At 42.2% G+C, this 22,854-nt stretch overlaps 1 protein-coding gene across 2 annotated transcripts in view; it reads left to right on the top strand.

The window, feature by feature from the left end:
* ano11 (anoctamin 11) overlaps positions 1-22,854 on the top strand; it is a 114,189-nt gene that overhangs the window by 45,947 nt on the left and 45,388 nt on the right. For both annotated transcript variants that reach the window (XM_039755598.1, XM_039755597.1), the window contains exons 8-12: positions 6,803-6,968; positions 9,181-9,271; positions 12,850-12,946; positions 14,033-14,176; positions 18,928-19,065. In XM_039755598.1, coding sequence (XP_039611532.1) covers positions 6,803-6,968; positions 9,181-9,271; positions 12,850-12,946; positions 14,033-14,176; positions 18,928-19,065 — 636 coding nt within the window. The remainder of the gene's footprint in view (positions 1-6,802; positions 6,969-9,180; positions 9,272-12,849; positions 12,947-14,032; positions 14,177-18,927; positions 19,066-22,854) is intronic.

Raw genomic sequence — 22,854 nt, 5'->3', positions numbered from 1 at the left:
CAAAGCAACCCGGAAGGCAACCCCCACGTGATCCAGGGTGGGTGCAGACCCACATCCGGTCCTTCCCGTCGTCCCGACCGGGTCATGGCCCCTGGCATCCCTGACACTATATATATATTTTTTGGTTAATGTGATCGAAAAGAAAGTCACAAATACAAAATAAAGATTTGGAGACCGTCCCCGTGTATTGTCGTGCAGACAATATTGAAAAAATGCAGTGATTCAAAGTCCTGAAAGTACAATGAACCATCTTACTGAAACAAAATGGCGGTTTTATAGAACAAAAAACAGGTGACAAGAAATGGTTGGCAAAATGGTGATGTGGCAACAGGAACCGGAAGTGACGTCATTTTTACGAGCCGGAAGTGAGGTGGTTTGTGGGTGCCGTCATCAATATTGGCCGGAAGTGACATCATCGTGGCTATTTTGAAAACCCGGAGGTTGCGTGATTATTTCTCTTCTTGTTTCCTGTTGGCAAAAGAGAGTTCAGGTAAGTACCACGTGACATCCCTTTATCTCGTGATGCTTTACTCACCTTTAGGCTCTATGACTGCCTCCTAATCGTACATGTGTGACATTAGTAATGGCTGCAATCTCTAATGAACCTCTTCCCAGGGTGCATGTGCCCCATGCTGGATACAGTAATTTAATTACAGAGCAGAGCAGCCACCATACTGCTGAGTTTGTGTTGAAAAGCCTGGAGTGAACCAGATTTGTCAGTGCAACCAGGCCCTTCTTAGAAACATGAGACTGAACATGGGCTGTTGATGCCAACCATGCAATGAGTGAGCCACCTGAAGACTGGGCGCTGTACACAATTAAATTTTATCCAAGACTACTCTTCAAAATCTGTCCCAGCAGCCTGCAGAGCATCTCAATTCTGAACAGTGCACTGATCTGAGAGTGCTGCCAGTTAGGCTTGGACGATGTCACGATCTCATCTGGAGATGTGGCCGCTTGTTTGTCATGGATCTCAACCAAAGAGTTTTCTTTTGCTACTTCATCAGAAGCACAAGTGTGTGCTGCACATTTAATAACAGCCGAAGATGAAGTTAGTCTAGTGCAAGACAAATAAAGACTAACAGATTTCGGTGCCAGTAATGAACAGGAGGAGCCCGCATTGTCCTAAGCCTGAGTGAATGGATTGTACACATAAAAGAACTAAAATTAGCTGGTGCCCTTGGGGGTTATCTGACTGGGGAGGTGGTCTTGCAATTCTATGGGAACCTTAAAAACCCCCCAGCCTTTCGTTATTTGTCTCTAAACAACTGCTGACCAATCTTTAGACAATCATCATTCCAGTGATCGGTTCCACCATAAATAAAATATTTATCATTAGTGTAACATTCACTTTCAGTTGATTTATTTGTAAGCCCTCCTTGTCATTTCTACTCTGACACATTTAACTATTATTTCCCCAATTTTTCCTCCATGTACTTGTTAAGCCGCGTTTGCAGGACGTCCCAGAAAGAAATGTACGCTGCAAATCCTCTTAGCCGTTCATTTTACTCTATCTTCATTTGCACTCGGCCAATCATACACATGCTAAATATCAATTGAATCATTTTCGGAAGTAATCCATGCACATAAACATCCACAAAAGTGTCTTGCTTACTTCTACCTTTAACGCAATATTTTCTTGAAAGTATCTTTACATCCAAGCACTTAGACACCATCTCTGCAATATATAAAATCATTTTACAGTCCCTCCCTTTCAAAGATCCAAGAGGACACTGGGAAAAAGATCTCTCAATTAATATATCAGAAAAGGAGTGGAAAGTGGCAATGCAGAGAATTCACTCGAACTCCATATGCACAAAGCATACAATTATACAACTCAAAATCATATATCGAGTCGAGGAAAACTCTCCAAAATGTTTCCAGGGCAGGATCCAACCTGCGAACGTTGCAATCAAGTCCCAGCCTCACTGGGTCACATGTTCTGGGCCTTCAGCAAATTAACGTTATTCTGGACCAAAATGTTTAATTACCTTTCAGACAGCCTTGGACTCACAATCCCTCCTAACCCACTAACAGCTGTGTTTGGTGGTCTCCCAGATGGGGTTAAAGTGGAGAAGGACAAACAAATTGTGATTGCCTTCACTACACTTTTGGCACGCAGACTTATTTTGCTGAACTGGAAGAATCCTAACTCTCCTCTTTTCAGTCAGTGGGAAACTGATGTTTTATACTATTTGAAATTGGAAAAAATCAAATACTCAGTTAGAGGATCTGCACAGATTTTTTTCAAAACATGACAGGATCTAATCGATAATATTTTAAAATAAGCTCTCAAAGCACGGAGGAAGCAATAATTTCCACATTTCTCTTTCTTCTCCATTTATCTCTATTAGCCTATCAAACTCATCAATTTAGGTATGTTTACAAGCCTTAAGCTTTACCCCATTGGCCACGCTCTCTCTCTCTCAGGGGTGGGGGTAGACTTATTCTCAATCATATTTTTTGTAAAAATTGATCGCTTTGTATGGAATGATTACAATAAAATTAATAAATAAGTTAAAAAAAAAAAGAGAAAGCATCTTTACATCTGTCTGAGAATTCATGCACACTCTCACCTGCTCTCCAAGCACAAGTCCTCGCTTTAGATCAATCTTCTGCACATTCTCTCCTTGTTTCTTAAGACGCCTTCTCTTTTAACCACAGCTAGACAACATATTCTTAGAAATTGCCAATTTATCATGAAAATAAATGACTCTAATCACTATTCAGATACTGGATAATATTCTCTCAATTTCCGATATACAGTATCCAGAGTACCTTTGTACACTTGTATAATTGCTAAACTAAATCTGGAGGCATTCTCAATGCAGCCATGTATTATTACAAAAAGAGTTTATTATGCATCATGTTTACCTTTACTTATGATTACCTTTAATTCTGTCCGCACTATTTTTTTTGTATTTTTTCCTCCTTCTCTTAAACAAAGAAAATGCAGTGCTCAGTGTTAAAGGATGGACTTGATCTGCATTTTGCTTATTTATTTATTTTTCTACTCCACAGACGAGATGTTAAACCAATAAAGCATTTCTGTAATTCTTGTAAGATTTTACAGTGCAGTTAAGTATTAACGGCTTATTGTTTCTGAAGCAGTTTTAGATCTCAGATTATTTCTAACACTTTGTTATTTTGTGCGCTTCGAGTTTAAGCGCATGTCTGGTTTCCTGTTAAAGCCCGAAGGTCACCACAATGGCTGTAATAACCATTTTTGTTTCCCCTAACCTGACTGGGATTTGTTCACAAGGGAACTGCATAATTCTTTAATTAACAGTATCATTTACAGTTTTTAGTACCTCAATCTAGTCATCCTGTGCTTGTTTGATATTATTTTTAACAGGAGGCTTTGCTCATTTTATAAACTGTTCGGTATTTGAAAGTTGCTACAATTCCAGCGTTTTCAACTTAACTTTAAAATAGAATTTGACCCCCCACATCAGTCTCAGTTAGTTGTTAAGCTTTAACTCCAGTCTTAAACTGGCTTAGCGTTCAATATTTTTACCTTTTGGCCAGCGCCCAGAGCCGGACTGACGTTTCCAATCAGCGGGAGCTTTCCTGGTGGCCTGGCTTGCGGCATTCAGAGCTACCAGTGAAATAAACTAATAGTGAAATTGTATAAAGTTGTTATTCTGGAAAACGAGCAGGCGTTATTGCTCTGCTGTGGGCACAAATCCTTTCGCTTTAACGTTGGAGGGTTTCTTTTCTGGTTTCTGGTTGGATGGTTTCTTGTTTTTGTCAAGTTTTGACTTCACGTGAGTCTCGCGCTCTGCCAGTTAAACAGGAGCGCTCTGATGAGAGGTGCGTACGTCTGGTGCTTAAAGTGATTAAAGTTATACATGAAGATTGTTTAAAAGTTTATAATGTACTTTGAATTACATTTGGATGTTGTATGGGTTTTGATATTTGTTACTGTGTATTTATTTTGCTTTATTTTTGTTTCAGATTTTAATAAAGTGTAGCGTATGGTCACTTTTTTTTAACGTTTTTTTCCCTTTTCCCTCAGAGTGACTGAATAGGCTACACAAAATGTTTTATTTTATTTTTTATTAATGAAACACTTATGTGAGTGGAATCATTTTTGTTTTTAAATGTACCTGTTGTTCTTTATTTCATGATAAGTCTGTTAATAAACGTGTCTTGTTTTTACTTTACTTTAATATTTTTAAAGTGCGCCTCTCGCGCTCCGACAGTTCAACCCTCGCGCTATGATGAGAGACTCAATAGGCTACGAAATGCTTCAGTTTTTTGTTTGCATTCTTTGAACATGTTTGACAGAATTCTGTGGCACTGAGACATTTTTTGAGTCTTTTGTCTATTGAAGTACTAGGGTGTTGTACCGTGTTAGCCATTATGAATGTAGTGAGAAGTCAAGCAAAATGACCCCTTTTATTGGCTAACTAAAAAGATTACAACATGCAAGCTTTCGAGGCAACTCAGGCCTTCTTCAGGCAAGGAGTAATCAGATGGAGAAGAAGGGGCCTGAGTTGCCTCCTCAAAAGCTTGCATATTGTAATCTTTTTAGTTAGCCAATAAAAGGGGTCATTTTGCTTGGCTTTTGTCTATTGAAAAAATTCAAAGTGGTCTCTTTTGACCAACACTTCAAACTTTGTGGAAGAATATTCAGCATTGCCATCCAGACACGGACAGCAGCTCGGCTGTGGAGCTGCTGTGTGGTTCAGTGCTTTTAGCACATTTATTTTGATATAAATATTATAGAACTACATGGTTAATCTATTTATGAAGTGTTGTTCCACACTTTATCAGAGGTTGTCTTGAGACTAATATTTAAGAGTGAAATGTATGTGTAAAGGCTGAATCTACTGTCTCCACATTCGTAAAAAATCCAAGACAAAATGGTATTTGTTGGTTTTTTGAATCTGTGCCTGTACAAGAAAACTGATGTATATCGTGTGGCCTGGGTTAGACTTGGGATTCCCGGCCTGAATAAGCTTCCCAGTCCGGCCCTGCTAGCGCCTACAGTGCCCCCATGTAAGAAGCTCAAGCTAACAACACTACTGGCCATTCTCACGTCTCCTGAAACATGGGACCCGCCTCCAGTCACTTGGATCCACTTCAGAGCCCCCTTGGCCCCCTAAATCTGAGCATTTTGGGTGATCTGCAGCAGATGTTGGTCAGATGTCTCCTTTAGATGTGGAATGTGTCTCTGGTGCTGTGGCTTCAGGACACTCGAAGTTCAAATCATTTCCTCACATATATTGTATGTTCCAGCACCTGGTTAAAAAGTTGGTCTGGAGTTTGTCAGGTTCCTTTTCTCATCACCTGTTTTTTTTAGCCAGTTGTTCATTCATCAGGAGTTAGTTGTGAACATCTGACATGCCAAAGAGCCTCATGGAAGTGGTGCAGAGCTACAAGAACCTGGGGGTTCACAAAAAACAGCAAACTGGACAAGTCTGACAACACAGTGCCATTATCCAAGAAGGACCAGAGCAGACTGGACTTCCTAAATAGACTTTTGATGTATGCTGGAAAAGTTCTAACAGTCCATGGTAGCCAGTGCAATGTTCTCCGCTGTGGTCTCCTAGGCAAGCAACTTGAGCTCAAAAGAAGCACAATGCCTGAAAAAACTTAATCAGAAAGCCTGCTCCATCACTGGACGAACCCTGGACACACTGGGAGCTGTTGAGGAAAAGAGGATGGTGTGAAGATTGGATATCGTCATGAAAACTCTATTCGGGATAATTTTAGGGACAGGCCTATTTCTCTACGGTGCTAAGAAGCACCTCTGGGGGTCTTTTATGCCCACTGTGATTAGGCAATTCAATGCTTACACCTGGTGGCATGGTGGTAAAGTGGGTAGCGCTGCTGCCTTGCAGTTAGGAGACCCGGGTTTGCTTCCCGGGTCCACCCTGCGTGGAGTTTGCATGGAGTGTTCTCCCCGTGTCTGCGTGGGTTTGCTCCCACAGTCTGAAGACATGCAGGTTAGGTGCATTGGCGATCCTAAATTGTGCCTAGTGTGTGCTTGGTGTGTGTGTGCGCCCTGCGGTGGGCTGGCGCCCTGCCCGGTGTTTGTTTCTTGCCTGTGTTGGCTGGGATTGGCTCCAGCAGATCCCCGTGACCCTGTAGTTAGGATATAGCGGGTTGGATAATGGATGGATGCTTACATCCAAAGTCCCAAACTACAAATACTGATACTCTTTAAGTTCTGGATTTTGCTTTTGACGAAGGAGAAGGAGGAATCCATTATTTTGGGTAAACATTATTATTGAATAAGAGTTCATAATTATTTTTTTTTAACTTTTACTTTCCTGATTTTTGGTTGGTGCAATTTCTGTGAATATTTACTTTTTGTTATTTTTTATTATTTTTGCAGCGTGTGTCATTAAGATTTTGATTTTATTTAATGACAGCATATTATTTTAATTTGGGGAATTCATTTTTGCACATTTCTGTTTGAAGCACCTATTAATAAAGAACACTTTTTTTCTTCACTTTTATAAATTGGATCTGTGCCTTTCTCTCACTGTCGATACGTTTGATCCACGGACTACAAGAACCTAAAGTGTAGCGTGGTGCCAATTCCCACTACATGGGGTTTCATAGTTAGTAACGAGACTGGTAATTGAATCCACCGGCTCCTTGACATTGGATATTTGACAAGGACTTAGCCTGGTAGAAACTTTTGACCTTGTCATATAATCTGTGAACCCCTCCAGCCAATCCCACCCCACATTTCTACTGTGCATGCAGGACCCCTGGGCTAATGTGAAGGGTGTCTAGATGCCCTTCTTGCAGTTTCCTAACCTTTGCCCCTTTTTTGATTCCTTAGGGTCTCTATGAGCTCCCAGGTTATGAGGTTGCCCCAGAAGAGCTCAACTCTCGGCAGGTCCTTTACCAGTTTTGGGCACGCTGGTCCAAATGGTACAAATACCAGCCGCTAGACCACATTCGCCAGTATTTTGGAGAGAAGATTGCTATCTACTTTGCCTGGCTAGGTAGGAAAGCCCTTATGAGTCAACACATCCACTCCAAGAGTACTTTTTGTAAGAAGTTGGGAAAGGAATTTGTGAGTAGCAAACCAATTTACAGTTTAATTTGCCACTTTTCGAAACAGATGGTACAGGGTGCGCACAAAGTCCATATACCCCTATTTTTAGGAGCATTTACAGGAATAACCCCATGACAATTTGCTTCCTGTGGACATCAGCCCAAGTGTTCCCGGTATTTCGAGGTGTGTTTCCGACATCCTGTCTGGTGCTGACACTTATTCCGCTCAAGAAATCGCAGCAACGTGGCGGTCGTTCCAAGATGAAGCGATGGGTGACACAAGTGTTTTCACGATCGCGGAGCATTTGGATGCTGGCTTGGACAGACGTCAGGAAGCTTGTGATCTGATGCTGCACCAATTTCCAACAAATGCTGAGAAGGAAAGGGTTATGTTCTCTGACGTGTGCGCGATTTATCGCAGCTCCCGCAATCGAAACGTGTTTTTCTGGGGAAAAGAAAATCCACATTTCTTTGAAGAAATTGAGCATAACCCACCACACGTGATGATCTGGGCCGGAATGACAGCACAGCATTTGTTTGGCCCTTATTTTTTTTTGGTGGTTCTGTTAACCAAATCATTTATCTGGAAATGCTGAATGGCTGGCTCATCCTGCAACTGAGAAACCAGGGCGTCCTTGACAGTGTTTGGTTTCAACAAGACGGGGTAGCTGCCCATTTCGCAATCACCGTGCGTGATCGCCTCAGCAAAGTGTTTGGGAATCGTTGGATCGGATGAGGATCAAACAACAATCCCGCTCCTTTTCCGTGGCCTCCGAGAAGCCCTGATCTCACAACTCCAGATAATGCACTCAGGGGGTTTATCAAAGTAGACGTGTGGAAGCGCAGTTACTCATCGTACGATGAACTGAAACATGCGGTTCGCGCAGCGTTCCAGAAAGTCACCCCGCAAACGTTGCAGAGCATGAGCAGGAGAACGTGGCGGCGCATTCGGCAATGCAGAGATCATGGAGGAACCCATACAGATGTTTTGGATTCCTGAGAGGTAACCTATTGCTTTCAAAATCCTCCAAAAGATAGGGGTATATGGACTTTGTGCTCACCCTGTATATTTGTACAGATTGCATGAGATGTTGAAATAGCCACCTGGCACTTTACATGTCAGCACTTTCCCACACCGGGTGCAAGAGGGGTTGCGAGGACAAGACAAAACCTTTTATTCTGCAGGTGGCACAAGTGCATTGAGAAGGGTGGAGACTACATTGAGAAACAACATTATCAGTTTTGTTAAGGTTGGTTCCATTTTCTGATGAATCCCAATTTCTAACTTTAGCTTGACTCCCCCTCGTATGATGTTTCTCAGATCTACGAGGTGGAGTGGCTTTTGATGAAAATCATTTCCTCGCATATACTGTATATTCCAGCACCTGGTTAAAAAAGTTGGTCTGGAGTTTGTCAGCTTCCTTTCCTGCCCCAGTCCTGCTTACACTGCCCTTCAGGTTAATATTTATTCCTCTGAAAACTGCTCCTCATCACCTGTTTTTTTAGCCAGTTGTTCATTCATCAGAAGAGTTAGTGGTGAACATCTGACATGCAAAAGAGCCTCTGAGACCAATCAGCATTCAGAGGGGTGCGGGGGTCATGGAAGTGGTGCAGACCTTTACACTAGACGGCCAAGACCAGTATGTTGCCACTGTGAAGAAGGCTCAGATGATGAAGGCTGCATCTCTGCATTTAATTTTGGGCAAACAAAGCAGCAATCCTGAGCCCCAGCATTAGGGGGTGACTTCCTGATTTTTTTTTTCTTGGGTAAGAAGTTGGAAGGAGACAATGCCATATCTGGAATAAGTGCTGCCCACTAGTGGCAAAGAGTGCCAGTGATTTAGGCTGTTGGAGACTGTGTCGTCTTGGTCATGCGAATATTGGTGTACCACAGTGTAGTCAGAGGGTTGGGATACACCTGACAGAATGGTTTGCAAGTAATTGGTACTGTTCTCAGATGATTAAAGACCTCAGTTAGTGCAGTTTAGAGGAAAGAAAAACTGTAAAGATGTCACAGTTTATCAACTGGGTAGTTTTACATGTGCCTGCCATGGTGTGTGCCCTCTCTCTGTATATCTTGGTAGTGAATTTTGCATGCGACTTGTCTTCACTAATGCTACTAACTGCTTTTTGTATTTCTTTTCATGCTTTTATCGGCAGGTTTCTACACAGCCTGGCTTCTCCCTGCTGCCGTGGTGGGCACCATTGTCTTTATATCGGGCATTGTCACCATGGGAACCAACACTCCTGCGTGAGTTTGCTGGAGCCTGTTTGTGAATTCAGCCTTGACTGAAGAAAAATGAGAATGCTCTCAAAATGGGGTGGCATACCTACTGTATGTAGGTATGCCACATAGGTAGGCATAGGTACATAGGTAGACAAAACGTTTTATCTTTTTTGTGTCTGATACCCAATTAGATACCAAACCAAGATTTTCAAATTATTAGTGCAAAGAAAAGAAATATGCAGAGTTATTCCTGGTTTATAGAATGGCTTACGTAATGTCCCTGTGACGATTATGAGCGTGACATGGTAGGTGGACCCGCACTCTCAGGGCTTATTAGAGCTTTGAGTCCCTGGTACGGTTAATGGAAAGGCGAGATGAACAGTGGTTTGGCAATCAAGATCCATGAAGGTTTCAAATCAGAATCTTGAGCACTTCACATATAACAGAGATAACAGGACTCACTTCTGATTTCAGGCCCAAGGGTGCATTGTGCTTATGAATTCATAAGGCTAAGGTAACACATGGATTCCTGTTTGGCTCAGTGCAAAGTAACCAAATAAACCTGCCATGTAGGTGGAATGCCATTTGAGAGATGGGCACATGTGGGAAAACCCCACAGGCTCATGATAATGAAAACTGGCTCATGTGGTATGGAGCATCAGTCCAGGGGCTGAGAAGGAGCTGGCACTCATACGAGAATTTGGAGAGTATTAGGTAGCCAGAGTCAGACAGCATTGTCTTTGGGCCCAGTCTTCTCAAATTAGTTTCTTTCTAAACCCACAAGTAAGATTGTAGTCAGTTATGGAAGAAATATGAAACATAGAGGTGGTGTTTGGAGTCCTGGACACCCAAGCCTCAAAATTAAAATTGTGTGTTGGAGGGACTCCCTGAATATAAATTTTAAAATGATCATATTGTCTTATAAATCATTTAATGCCCTTACTGGGCTTTCCTGAAAATACTGGATACTCAAATATGAATTCATAAGTCAGAGTGTTTCCTATTATCATAGCCTGCTTTGCTCTCAAAATGGCGTTTTTCTGCCTTTCTTGCTTTATGCTATCTAGAACTGCAGCTGTTGAAGCTAACGTCAGCACTCTTATGGTAAGTGAGTTGGCCTGACACTAGCGTACGCATATGTCATGAAGAGCGGCCATTTTGTACGAGGGGGAGTCAAGCTAAAGTTAGAAAATGAGATTTATCAGAAAATGGAGCAAACCTTAACAAAACTGATAATGTCGTTTCTCAATGTATCCTCCACCCTTCTCAATGCACTTGTGCCACCTGCCTGGAAGTGCCAGCAGAAGAAAAGGTTTTGTCTTGTCCTCGCTCCCAGTCCTGCACCGCTTTCTTCACTTCGTCATCTGTCTTGAATCAACGACCACCCAGATGTCCGTAAAGGTGAAAATCACATGGTACCAAATCTGCCGGATAAGGAGGACGTGGCAATACCTCAGGCTTCATTTTCTCCAGACAAGCCTTGGTGTTCTTAGCAGTGTGTGGACGGGCATTGTCTTGCGGCAAAAGGACCCTTCGAGACAGCAGTCCCCACTGCTTGGATCAAATAGCAGGCTTCACATTGGTCTCCAGCAAGTCACAGTAACTTGCACTAGTGACTGTGGTACCCTCAGTATGTAGTGTTCGACAATAACTCGGGTGCACGAGTGGTTGCGAGGACAAGACAAAACCTTTTATTCTGCAGGTGGCACAAGTGCATTGAGAAGGGTAGAGACTACATTGAGAAATGACATTATTAGTTTTGTTAAGGTTCGTTCCATTTTCTGAGAAATCCCATTTTCTAACTGATGCTTCTCAGATATACGAGGTGGAGTGGCTTTTGATCACTAACGAGACCTCCACACTGGCTATGAGGATACTGAGAATTTACCAGGTTGGTGGCATTCAGATGAAATTTATACCAGAGGAGGTGAGGGTCGTCTCACTGTGACGTTGAGTTGCCTAAAACTTTGAATGTTTTCTTGCATTAACTAGTTGACTATTTAGAGGATTAATCAGTGGGCATAATATGTGAGAAGGTTCTGCCTGTTCTCCTAGCAGGCCTACTGAATAATGATGGACAATGCTGAAGGTGATAGATATTTGTAGGGTGTCTTGTTAGCCCCTCATTGTTCTGTGGACCTGTAGGCTTTACCTTGGACTGGTAAACTGTGGTGGTGGTCCCAGAGTATAAGATAAATAACACATGTTAGCCTCCTGATCTAAAGAATGTTCTGGTGAAGCTGGCACAGAGACTTTAGGAAACAGTGAAGCCTAGTTTGGATAAAATGAGTGCTCATAAGGAGTAACCCCCTCAGATGGAGACGGGTGTTGGTGGATTCTGTTCTCCTCACAGCACATTGTGTCTGTTTGAAATAGCAGGAGTCGTCCCCCGACACCCATGATTACAGGCCTGCCCCAGAATTGACTACATGTACGGAACCAAAATCCATCATTTGCCAACTTTAAGGTAAAATTAAATTATTGCTTCTTTATAAAATGACTAGGAGAATGCTGCTTTTTCTGGCTACAGCCTACTGTGTTGTCATGCCTACAGCCTCTTGGGATTATGGGATGCAGCCCTTCTAGAGCAAAAGTATTTTAAAGCTTTTAGACAATACTCTTGGCCTGATGCTCATTCTTTCCTCATGTTGACTTTTATGCAAAGGCTCAGACGGTGGCTTGGCATGGACTGTGGCTCCGAAACGTCCGGTGCTTTCAGACATGAGCTGCATTACATCTCATAAAGACCAAATGTTGTATCTGAATTCCTGACCTTTTGCCTTTAAATCCATTATCGGTTAGGTGGTGAATCACTTTGCTTCTTTGTGCCCCTGTCTGCTCGTGCTAACAGCGTTAAGGTCTGCTTCGTGAAGGTAACCTCAAGGCTATGCTGCAAAGCATCTGCTGTAACACGTCAATCTGGTAAAGACAGTCGTGATTCCTCGCAGTTAACTATGCAGTTACGGCAAAGCTAAGACCTTTGCTTCCAGTGTGCAGCATCGTATGGGCTTGGGGTTAGTGGCTTTGATAATGGGTATCAAGTGATGTCACCAGAAGCAGAGTGACTTTCACATAACTGAGGGCTCTGGCAGAATCATCTTGAAGTTCCATGGTATGAGAATGGTGCTATATAAATAAAATGTATTATTGTTAGGTGGGCTGGCGCCCTGCCCGGGGTTTGTTCCCTGCCTTGCGCCCTGTGTTGGCTGGGATTGGCTCCAGCAGACCCTCATGACCCTTTAGTTAGGATATAGTGGGTTGGATAATGGATGGATGTATTATTATTATTACTGTATTATTATTAATGGAGTTCTAGAAGGCCATTTGAAGCTGTGGCTAATGAAACCATTGATTGGTTTTATCCTTCAGACCATTCAACACCCACAAACACCTGAATTCAACTCTCTAATATCAGCGGCTAGGCAGTTGTCATCAGACCTTGGCATACATTTATTAACCATGGCTGTCCCCTCAGTCTGCCTCATCCTGACCGGCTGTATCAAGCTGGGGTGTATTCATTTTTCTCATAACAGATAATTCACTGCATCTTTTCTGCATCTCCCATATCATCATTTTAAATTCTGCTATTTTTTTCTCCCCAGAAAGGAGATCTGCTCAAGTGAGGGGCTTTATCTGATGTGTCCGCTATGTGACACCTGCTCTGCATGGAACATCTCGGACATCTGCAGCATGACCAAGGTAAGTAAAGCATGCTGGGGCATCGACATCTATTTCAGTGGGAGCATTATCTGATGTGCTTGCTATGTGACACCTACTTCATGACCACGGTAAACCAGGCACCCTGAGTCAAAGGGATCTGTTCCAGTACTGTACTGGGCTATATCTGACGCCCTACTTCATAATCCAGGTAATCTAAGCATGGTTGGACAGGGAGCTCTGATCCACAAGAGGGCACAATTTCATGTACTCAATATGCAGGTACAGTTCCACCATCTTGGACATCTGATGAATGACTACAATCAGCAAAGTATGCTGGCAGAAGGAGATCTGCTCCTATGAGCGTTTATGAAACACCTTCATGTTACAAGTAATCAAAGTGTGATATACCAAGGAGCTCTCCTACAACAGAGATCAATATCTAATGTGTTTGTTAAGCAAGCTCCAATTCAAACATCTTGGACATCTACTCTATGACCAAGGTAATTGAAGCATGCTGGGGAATGAGGATACTATTTGATATCCCACATATACAGCATCCATTTCATGACCAAGATAATCCTTGTTTGCTGGTCAAAAAATGTGGTACAGTGGCACAAGGGCAAACGCATCTAATGTGCCAGGTGTGTAACATTTGCTCTGTTTGGAACAACTTGGGCATCTGCTCCTTGATTAAAGTAAGCAAAGCATGCTGGTCAAAGAGATCTCCTTCACTGAGGAAGACAACTTGACGTGCCTTCTATATGATGCCTTCTCTAATTCAAACATATTGCACATCTGCACCATGACCAAAGTAAGTAAACCACCCTGAAACGATCCATAAGGCTGCATCTCAGTTTGTGCCACCTTGCATATTTTCATCACAACTCCCTTCATGTTGGTGTTCAGCTCCAAAAACATACATTAAGGGTGGAGCAGGGAGGGATCAAGTGATTCGATGAACTTTTAAGATGTGACATTAATCACTTGGATATGTAATACAAAGTGGCACATGTGGGCTTCTACATCTCAGTTTTACCTTGAGCTGCCAATCTGGCAAGTCATTCTTAGCGTCTGCTCCTCTGCTAGTCCTTTTTATGGATATTTGCTTTTTCCTTTTCCTTTTAGCTGGGGTACCTATTTGATCACCCAGGGACTGTGCTTTTCAGTGTGTTTATGTCATTTTGGGCTGTGACCTTTCTGGAATACTGGAAAAGGAAGAACGCTACGCTTGCCCATCACTGGGATTGCATGGATTTCCAAGAAAATGAGGTATGGGCCACAGGCCATGTATGAAACACAGGAATGAAAGGACATGCCAAGTTTGAGATTATAGGCTCTTAGTCCTGATGGTATTGGTGTGGTCTGTGATGTCACTTTCTCAAAGTGGAAGGAGTGTGATGTCAGACTGAGAAGGAAGACATGCAACAGATCTCTACTGGTTGTGAGTTTTTGCCTCGTGTTCTGTGCTTCTGGACACTATGGGTCCTGGAATCAATTGTGTAGCACACAGACCTCCAGAAATTTATCTTTCTGGGCCACAGAAAAGAGAAACATCCTGGGTTTATTTTGGCTTTACAGCAATTTTAAATGTTGGGTGATTTAGTAGATCTACATCTATGGTTACTTGTCCTTTTTACAGTTGAACTAGGGAGACATGTGCAGTGTGAAACCCCGTACTCAAACTTAGAGTTTTTAACCTCATTTTTTATTGAATTTATTAACAGCAACTAACATTCCATATAAGCAAATCAAAACTTGACAAAACTAAGTTCAAATCAACCCCGACCCTTGAGACAGAGAGCAAAGCCAACAGCCAGAGTTAAACTTTAAGAGTAGAAGTAGAAGTGTGGTAGTAAGTGCTTATTCTAATATATTATTGATTAGATCCTACCAGGTTTTAAAAAAGTTTTGAACAGATCCTGAGTGAGTTTTTCCAATTTCCAATAATATATACCATCAGTTTCCCACTGACTTATGAGAGGTGGACTAGGATTCTTCCAGTTGAGCAAGATAAGTCTACGTGCAGATAGTGAGGTAAAGGCAATTCCAGTTTGTTTGTCCTTCTCCACTTTAAGCCCATCTGGGAGTCCACCAAGCACATCTGTTAGTGGATTAGGAGGAATTGTGACCCTAAATTGTCTGATAGGCATGCAAAGATTTTAGTCCAGGATGATGTTAATTTGGTGCAGGCCCAGTGAGGTTAGAGCTAGATTGCAACGTTCACAAGTTGGATCTTACCCCCAGCTCGTGGGGAGGTTTCGATTTCAGTGGTTGATTAGCTCACACATTACCCCTCCACCAGTCTTCAATGCTTTTTCGGTGTGTAATCACGCTAAGCCCCCTACTTTAATTGTTCAGCACATCATGAAATGGGCGAAGAAGCAGACCAAAACCAAGACTAATTGATTTCATTTATGTAAACTATATTTTAAATGTTAATAAAAATATATAAAAGTATGTCCAGAAGCCAAAAAGGGTTCAGAACCACTGCTCTCAGTGAACGAAATGGAAATCTAACCTCATAGTTTGGTCACCTATGCACTTTTATGTCAAGCATTTCACTTTTCTTGAAACTCTGTGCATTGTTTCCATTCCACGTGACGGGAAGCAGTACATAATAATGATAATAATTCTTTACATTTATCACTCTACTCAAAGTGCTTCAGTGAGTGGGGAGCCACTTCAATCACCACTAATGTGTAGCATCCACCTGGATGATGTGATGGCAGCCATTTTTGTACCAGTATGCTCACCACACATTAGCTATTGGGTGGCAAAGTGGTGAAAGAGATTAGAGACAATTAGAGACAGAGGATGATTAGGGGGCCAGAATGACTAGGCCATGGTGAACAATATACCCTGGATATTGGGATATGCCCTGCTCTTTACAAAGGATGCCCAGAGATCTTTTATGACCACAGAGAGTCAGGACCTCAGCTTTACATCTCATCCGAGGTACGGTGCGATTTTTATAGCACAGTGTCCCCATCATTGCACTGGGGCATTGGGGTCCACATTCAGACCACAGGATATGCATCTCCTGCTTGTCTCACTAACACCACTAAACCCAAGCTTTTCCTAGATGATCTCCCATCCAACTACTTGCAACTACACGCTTAGCTTGAGGTGGATGACCTGTTCTGAAGCACATGCGTTATGCCTATATGGCAGTATATGTCATTGCATGTGGTCAGGCTCTGTGGTTTGACCAGGAGGTGGAAGTGTCTCCTCAGTGTAGTGGTCCACCTGAGTTTATTCTCCTTCTAAAGATGTGTCCCACTGCCTCAAAGAACTGGACTAGTTTATTATAGGATGGCAGAGTTGTGATGGCTGTGGCATAGATAAATAAAGTACCATTTCCAGTTAGTGGAAATAGCCCAAAACTTGATAGACAACTACGGTTTTGTACCTAATACTTGTATGCAAAATTTGGTTGACCTAAGTGAAAGCCTTCTCAAGTTATCGTGTTTATATATACACACACACACACACACGCACACACATACACATGCCCACGCACACACACACACACACACAGACATAATTCCAAAAATGGTATTTTCCATCTCGGGAAGGTCTAAAACATTGAGATTCATGAGAATCTCGAAATGGAATTTTTGGAGTATTCCAATACTTTCCCTATTCTTTGCATACGAGAAAGTCAGGGAGGTCTAAAACATCGAGATTCATCAAAATCTCAACATCAAATTTTTTCGACAATTACAATACTTTCCCTATACTTTGTATATGAGAAAGTTAAAAAAAGGGTCATCCAATATCCACAAAATTTGGTGAAGAGTTTCCAGTCCATAGTTCTAGTGTCCATGTATTGATCAGAAGTACACAATTCCTGTAATATGAAAAAATACTCAACATAGAATTCAGCAGTGACTGGACATTTCAGTAAAGCCCCCAGTGGTGAACAATGTGTACTGCCATGTAATGACAAAAATGATCTGGCTGGGAACTGCACTGTCAGACTTTATATAACATAAAAGAGCAGAAGAATTCTTACAGATCTGTGGAGACCATTCAGCCCATGACACACAGATAATGAGCAGAATAGTTAAATTATTTCAATATGTCATCCAACAAAATTTGATGGGATTAAATTTAGGTGACCATCCGTCCCTGTTTTCCAGGGACAGTCCCCTTTTTTCGGACAACTGTCCCCACTCAGAAACATGTCCCCGTTTTGTCCCCAGTTTAAGATTTCATCCCCGGTTTCAGCTGGTTCACTTTTTTGAATGTATCTCATCACCACGATAATTTGAACTCGGCGTGCGTGCACGGTGTTTTGACGGAGGTTATGCTTTACCGCATCCTACAACTTTGGCGAGAAATCACGTGATAAGCTTTTGCTTTGTACTCTGTAGTGTTTAGAGTCCCTACTTGTGATCTGTAGATTCTAAGAGAGGCACGCCGTGCTCTGCCTCTGCCTGTGGCTGTGTCTACACGTGGCTTGCTTCTGGATGCGAGAGCAGCGTGGCGGCTCTTTTCTTCCACCTGTGGTTTCTGCATTTTGGCGCGGTGATCCCTGTGATTCAACATGAGTGCTAAAAGGAAGTGTCAGTTCAATGATGGGCTTCAGTGTGAATTTTCGTATTTGCGTCCAACCCCGGATTTTTCTGTTGCGATCTGCAGCATGTGCGACTCAAAGTTTTCCATCGGTAGTGGTGGGAGAACTTCAATCACAGAACCCGAGGGGAGTAGTCTACGCTCCTCTAAATGTCCCCAGATTGGCCCAAAAAATTGTGGTCACCTTAAATAAATGTCTTGGAAAACAGCCTGTTAAAGCCCTACACGTTTTTCACATGATGCAAACTTTACTTTCAAGCCCAAATCAGGCCTATTAGTAGTAGTAGTAGTAGTTAACTACTCTGCTAACAAAACCTGTTTGTAATAAAGCTTTAGACTCTTTTAGGCTGATTGGTAGAATCATTAGCACTGCTGCCCCTTGACTACAGGGACCTGAGTTTGATGCCCAGCAAGACATGTCTATACAGCATGTCTCCAGGTAGTCCATTACCCCCTTGCATTTTAAAGATGGTTCTTTGATGCCGGGCGAGTAAGTCTGAGCATGTGTGGGCACTGAGGTGGAATGACATCATCCTCTTAGACTAGTAATGAGAGGTGTCACCAGTGGCTGGTTTTGTTCGGCATAATTCAAGACCTATATCAAAAACAGCATGTGAATGGTGGCCTAGTCTCAGTTGACTTTCTCACTACAAACTCTTCATTAGGCACCTTAGAGGGGTCAATCCTTGGAAGGCCACCTAATGACCTCATTTGCTAACAGCAGCAGCCCCCATTTCGAATACAGGTTTCAATGAAAAGGGATGTCCACGGTGATGATCTCCTCCTGCCCAAGAGCTTTAAAATCTCTCTGATCGGAGAACCAAAGCAGATTTGAATTGGTTCTGTCTGCGTCTATCACCCTATGTGATATGAATGAGCAAAAACAAATAGAAAGAGGGGAAACAGATCAAACATTCTGATATATAACATTTTCTTAATAAACACTTAAAGATAAATTGCACGAGACAGCTCTAGAATCAAATGAGGAACAAGAGTTCTCTTAAAAGGGAAGCATTAATAAGGGAGGCAGGGTGGTGCAGTGGTAGCCCTGCTGTCTTGCAACAAGGAGACTGGTGCTCCCTGCGTGACGTTTGCATGTTCTCCCTATGTCTGAATTGGTTTTCTCCTAAAAGTCCAGCGACATGCAGGTTAGGTGAATTGGGGTTCTTAAATTGGGCCTGGTGTGTGTGTTTGTGTTTGTGTGTGTGTTCACCTTGAGATGGACTGCTGCTTTCTGCCTTGTGCCTGATGCTTGCTGGGATAGGCTCCAGCTGCCCCACAACCCTGCCCTGGACAAGTAGGTTTGGAAAATGGATGCATGGGAAGCATAGATACAGGAAAAGGAGTCGTGTGTACAACTGGAGAAATGTTATTTAGTTTGAGCTCATGACAATGTAACTCTAAACTGGATATGGCTGATTGACATGGTGTGTTTTTGGCAGGAGCGTCCACGGCCAGAATTTGTGGCAATGGCGCCAGGCATGGAGCAGAATCCTGTTACAGGAGCAATGGAACCCTACTTCCCGGAAAAAACTCGCCAGTCGCGCATCTTGACTGGATCTATGGTCATCATTTTCATGGTGAGTCTGACCTCCAGCTCCTCATTCCTTAAAGTGAAATGCTGTGGAGGTTCTTCTTCTTCACACTTTCACCAGAACAGCAATGATTCCAGCCCTCTAGAAGTAATCTTACTGTGGGTGGCTATAAAGAAAGTATAAATGCTCTGTTGCTTTAGTAGTATTTGACTTTTTTTTATTTTGTTCATACAACGTCAAAATATTTGGAACAATATAATTCTTTTGGTCATTTTCATCACCTTATTTTGGATATTTGTGGGTCAGGATAGTTTGTTTTATTCACTGGCGATGGTAATGTTTAGAATATTCTTTAGGGTTAATTAATATGAAACTGTTCTCACGTTACTAACCTTTAATGAGACCTTTAGTAATAGACTTGACAGTGTACTTTGGTCAAGAACTTTGGTTAAGTTTTTCTTTGCATGTGAAAAAAAGTTCATTTTTTATTTTAGTAAAAAGTATACAGTAGGGTGGCACAGTGGTAGCCTCACAACAAGAAGACTGCGGCTCATGGAGCTTGTGTGTTCGCCATATTTCTGTGTGGGTCTCCTCTTTCCTCCAGTCCAAAGACATGCATGTTAGGTGGATTAGTAATGCCAAGTTGACCCGTGTCTGTGTTCACACTGTGATGGTCTGGCGCCCTGTTCAGGGATAATTCCTGCCTTGTGCCCAATGGTTGCTGGGATGGGCTCCAGCTTCTGGGAGACCCTGGTCTAGATAAGCAGGTTTAGACTTTGGGTGGATGGATGAATTATATACTGCAGTATTTTGTCATTTTTTCTCTTATAATGAAGCTTTTTCAGAGTGCTTTTGATATTTAACACACTGAATGGTGCTCAATTTTTAAAAATGAATTTGGGCAACATATTTTGTACAATAAACACTGTGCACTCTGTCTCTTGGAACAAAACCACAGTAGGTTCAAATGAAGAATCGTGAAATATTCCCATCTCATTTTAAGCCCATGTCAATTATTAATCATATCTATTGTAATGAAGTGCAAACACGTGAATTACACCACACCTCAGCAAAGGCCGACTGCCTCAAACAGATAAGACTTGCAGATGGTGGCCCATGGTATTTACAGGCATATAAGCCCAGCATTCATACTAAACCCTATTGACTGAGCATTTACTGTATTATGATGTATAGCACTCTCCATGGCAGAAATTGTTACAAAGTATATACAGTATCCATGGTGAAAGGTGGTATCGCCAAAGTAAGCCACAAAAGCAAGTCAGAACCTTCACTTCCCTGCCCAGAAGAGGCTCACCCCAAGGTAGCCAGTCCAAATTGCTACCTGCAGTTTGTGGCCTACACAGGCCTAAAAATTGGAATCATTCTATAAAAGTTCAAAAAAGCAATATAGTCCCAGAATTTCCCCTTGGGATTAATAAAGTATCTATCTATCTATCTATCTATCTATCTATCTATCTATCTATCTATCTATCTATCTATCTATCTATCTATCTATCTATCTATCTATCTATCTATCTATCTATCTAATTCAGAAAAATGCCTTAGAAGGAACGTCTTGCCTGAAGAAGGGGCCTGCGTTGCCTCAAAAGCTTGCAAATTGTTATTTTTTTTAGTTAGCCAATAAAAGGGGTCATTTTACTTGACTTCTCATTAGAAGGGAGAGAAACGGTAAAACCTCAGGTTGATAAACAAAAGGCAACACTGAATCTTTATCCATCCATTATATCCTAACACAGGGGTCTGCTGGAGCCAAACCCAGTCAGCCCTGGGCACAAGGCAGGAACAAACCCTGGGCAGGGTGCCTGCCCACCACAGGGCACACACACTAGAGACAATTTAGGATCTCCAATGCACCTGACCTGCATGTCTTTGGATTGTGGGAGGAAACCCACGCAGAAAATGGGAGAACATGCAAACTCCACGCAGGGGGGACCCGGAAAGCGAACCCAGGTCTCCTGCGCCACCGTGCCACCCACACTGAATCTTTAGAAATTGAGAATGTATTACCAAAACAGGGGAAAAGAGCAAAAAATGATCAAAAGACCAAACAGAATATGCCTAAAAGGCAATCCGGGGCAACCAAGTCCAAAATCGCAATCACATTTTGAGATGTTGCATGTAAATATGGAAGCATTTATGCTTTCAAGTTATCCCTTGGTGGATAAAAAAGTTCTTTCTCTGTATTGCTGCTTAGCTTTATTGTGAAGTAAACTCTTGCCTGGATTTGGCCTCTTCTCAGTATTTTTGACTTCACCTTTGTTTTGTCTCTTTTTGATCTTATTCCTATGACTGTTTTGACTTCCTGGTATTTTGACCTTTGCTAACCTTTTTTGTTTTTGCATTTCAATCATCTTCTACTTTTTTCTTACTTACTAGGATTCTCAACACCCTGTGTCTCATAACAATATCCAAGAGCGGCATTTGGGGGTGGCAAGCAGGAGCGATCGCCCCAGGCCCTATGCCTAAGGAGGCCCCGCTTTTGAGGTCCGCCTGTCCCATATGAGCAGATTTGTCAAGTTATATTCTCCAGTATATATATATATCTATACAGTATATTTAAGATGCTTCTAAGAGGAACCCTTTTAAAATCCCTCTTGAAGGTCAAATTCCGTACATGTACGTCTTTGAAAACATTCAATTGTACACCTTCATCGCCGGAAAAGTGTTGCCAGTATAACCCCTTCCTGAAACAGGCATAGCCCACTAGTCCTTAGGTTGGCTTCTCCTATCTATAGAAAAAGACATTGCAGATCCAGATTAGACTATGAAGATGTCATCAACAACTTTTCCAATCGGAAGAGAAGAAAAGTGGATTTTCGTCTGTGAAGATTTCATGATGATACCTCTACACTAATGTCACACTTCCTGTCGAAACCCTGAAACTCACATTTTATTTGTAGGCCATAAACATGTGCGAATATTAATGCACAAAAACATGTATCGCTAATGATAACCGGCTGACATGACATCAGCGTGAGTTATGACTGACATCCTGCATATCATAATACATACATACATAATCATATCACTCCGGCAGAGTGTTAAAGGATTGTGCTACTCAGCTAGGTGGGGTCATCACAAGACTGTTCCAACACCTTCTTGATTCCAGCTGTGTCCCAAGTCAGTGGAAGCAATCTACCATAATTCCGATTCCCAAGCAGGCACGTGCCAAGGATCCAAAGGACTACAGGCCAGTAGCCCTAACATCTGTCTTGTGTAAATGTATGGAGAGAGTACTGTGTGATTATCTCTCCAGCATGTTGTCGGACAAACTTGACCCACTCCAGTTTTACATATAAAGCAAAGCGTGGAGTGGAGGATGCATGTCTCACACTCTTAGATACTGTTACTAGACAAATGGATTCGGTACATCCACATACAAGGATTTTATTCATGGATTTATCCTCTGCTTTTAATACTGTTCAGATAGATATCCTGCTATACCACCTCTCTGACTTTCAGGTGCATCCCATGCTGATTTTATGGGTAAAAATTTTTTTAACGGAAAGACCACAGCAGATGTTTTTAAATGGTATAAGTTCTAGCACATCCGTTTTAAATGCAGGCCTTCCTCAGGGATGTGTTCTATCCCCTTTTCTTTTCTCTGTCTACATAAACAATGTTTCCTGCAGCAGTGCAGCAATGACACTGTATAAATATGCTGATGACATGGCCCTGGTGGCCCATATGACTGATACCTGTGCCCTCTCTGCATATCAGCAGGAGGTCCAGAGACTGGTTCAGTTATTGGCCGAAAATTCACTGGAGCTAAATGTTTCTAAAACTAAGGAACTGTGTTGTGGCCCCAAAGGA

Source organism: Polypterus senegalus, chromosome 6 (assembly GCF_016835505.1).
Source record: "Polypterus senegalus isolate Bchr_013 chromosome 6, ASM1683550v1, whole genome shotgun sequence".
NCBI lineage: Eukaryota > Metazoa > Chordata > Cladistia > Polypteriformes > Polypteridae > Polypterus > Polypterus senegalus.
The sequence above is the reverse complement of the archived record's forward strand: the minus strand, read 5'-3'. Positions and strand labels throughout refer to the sequence as shown.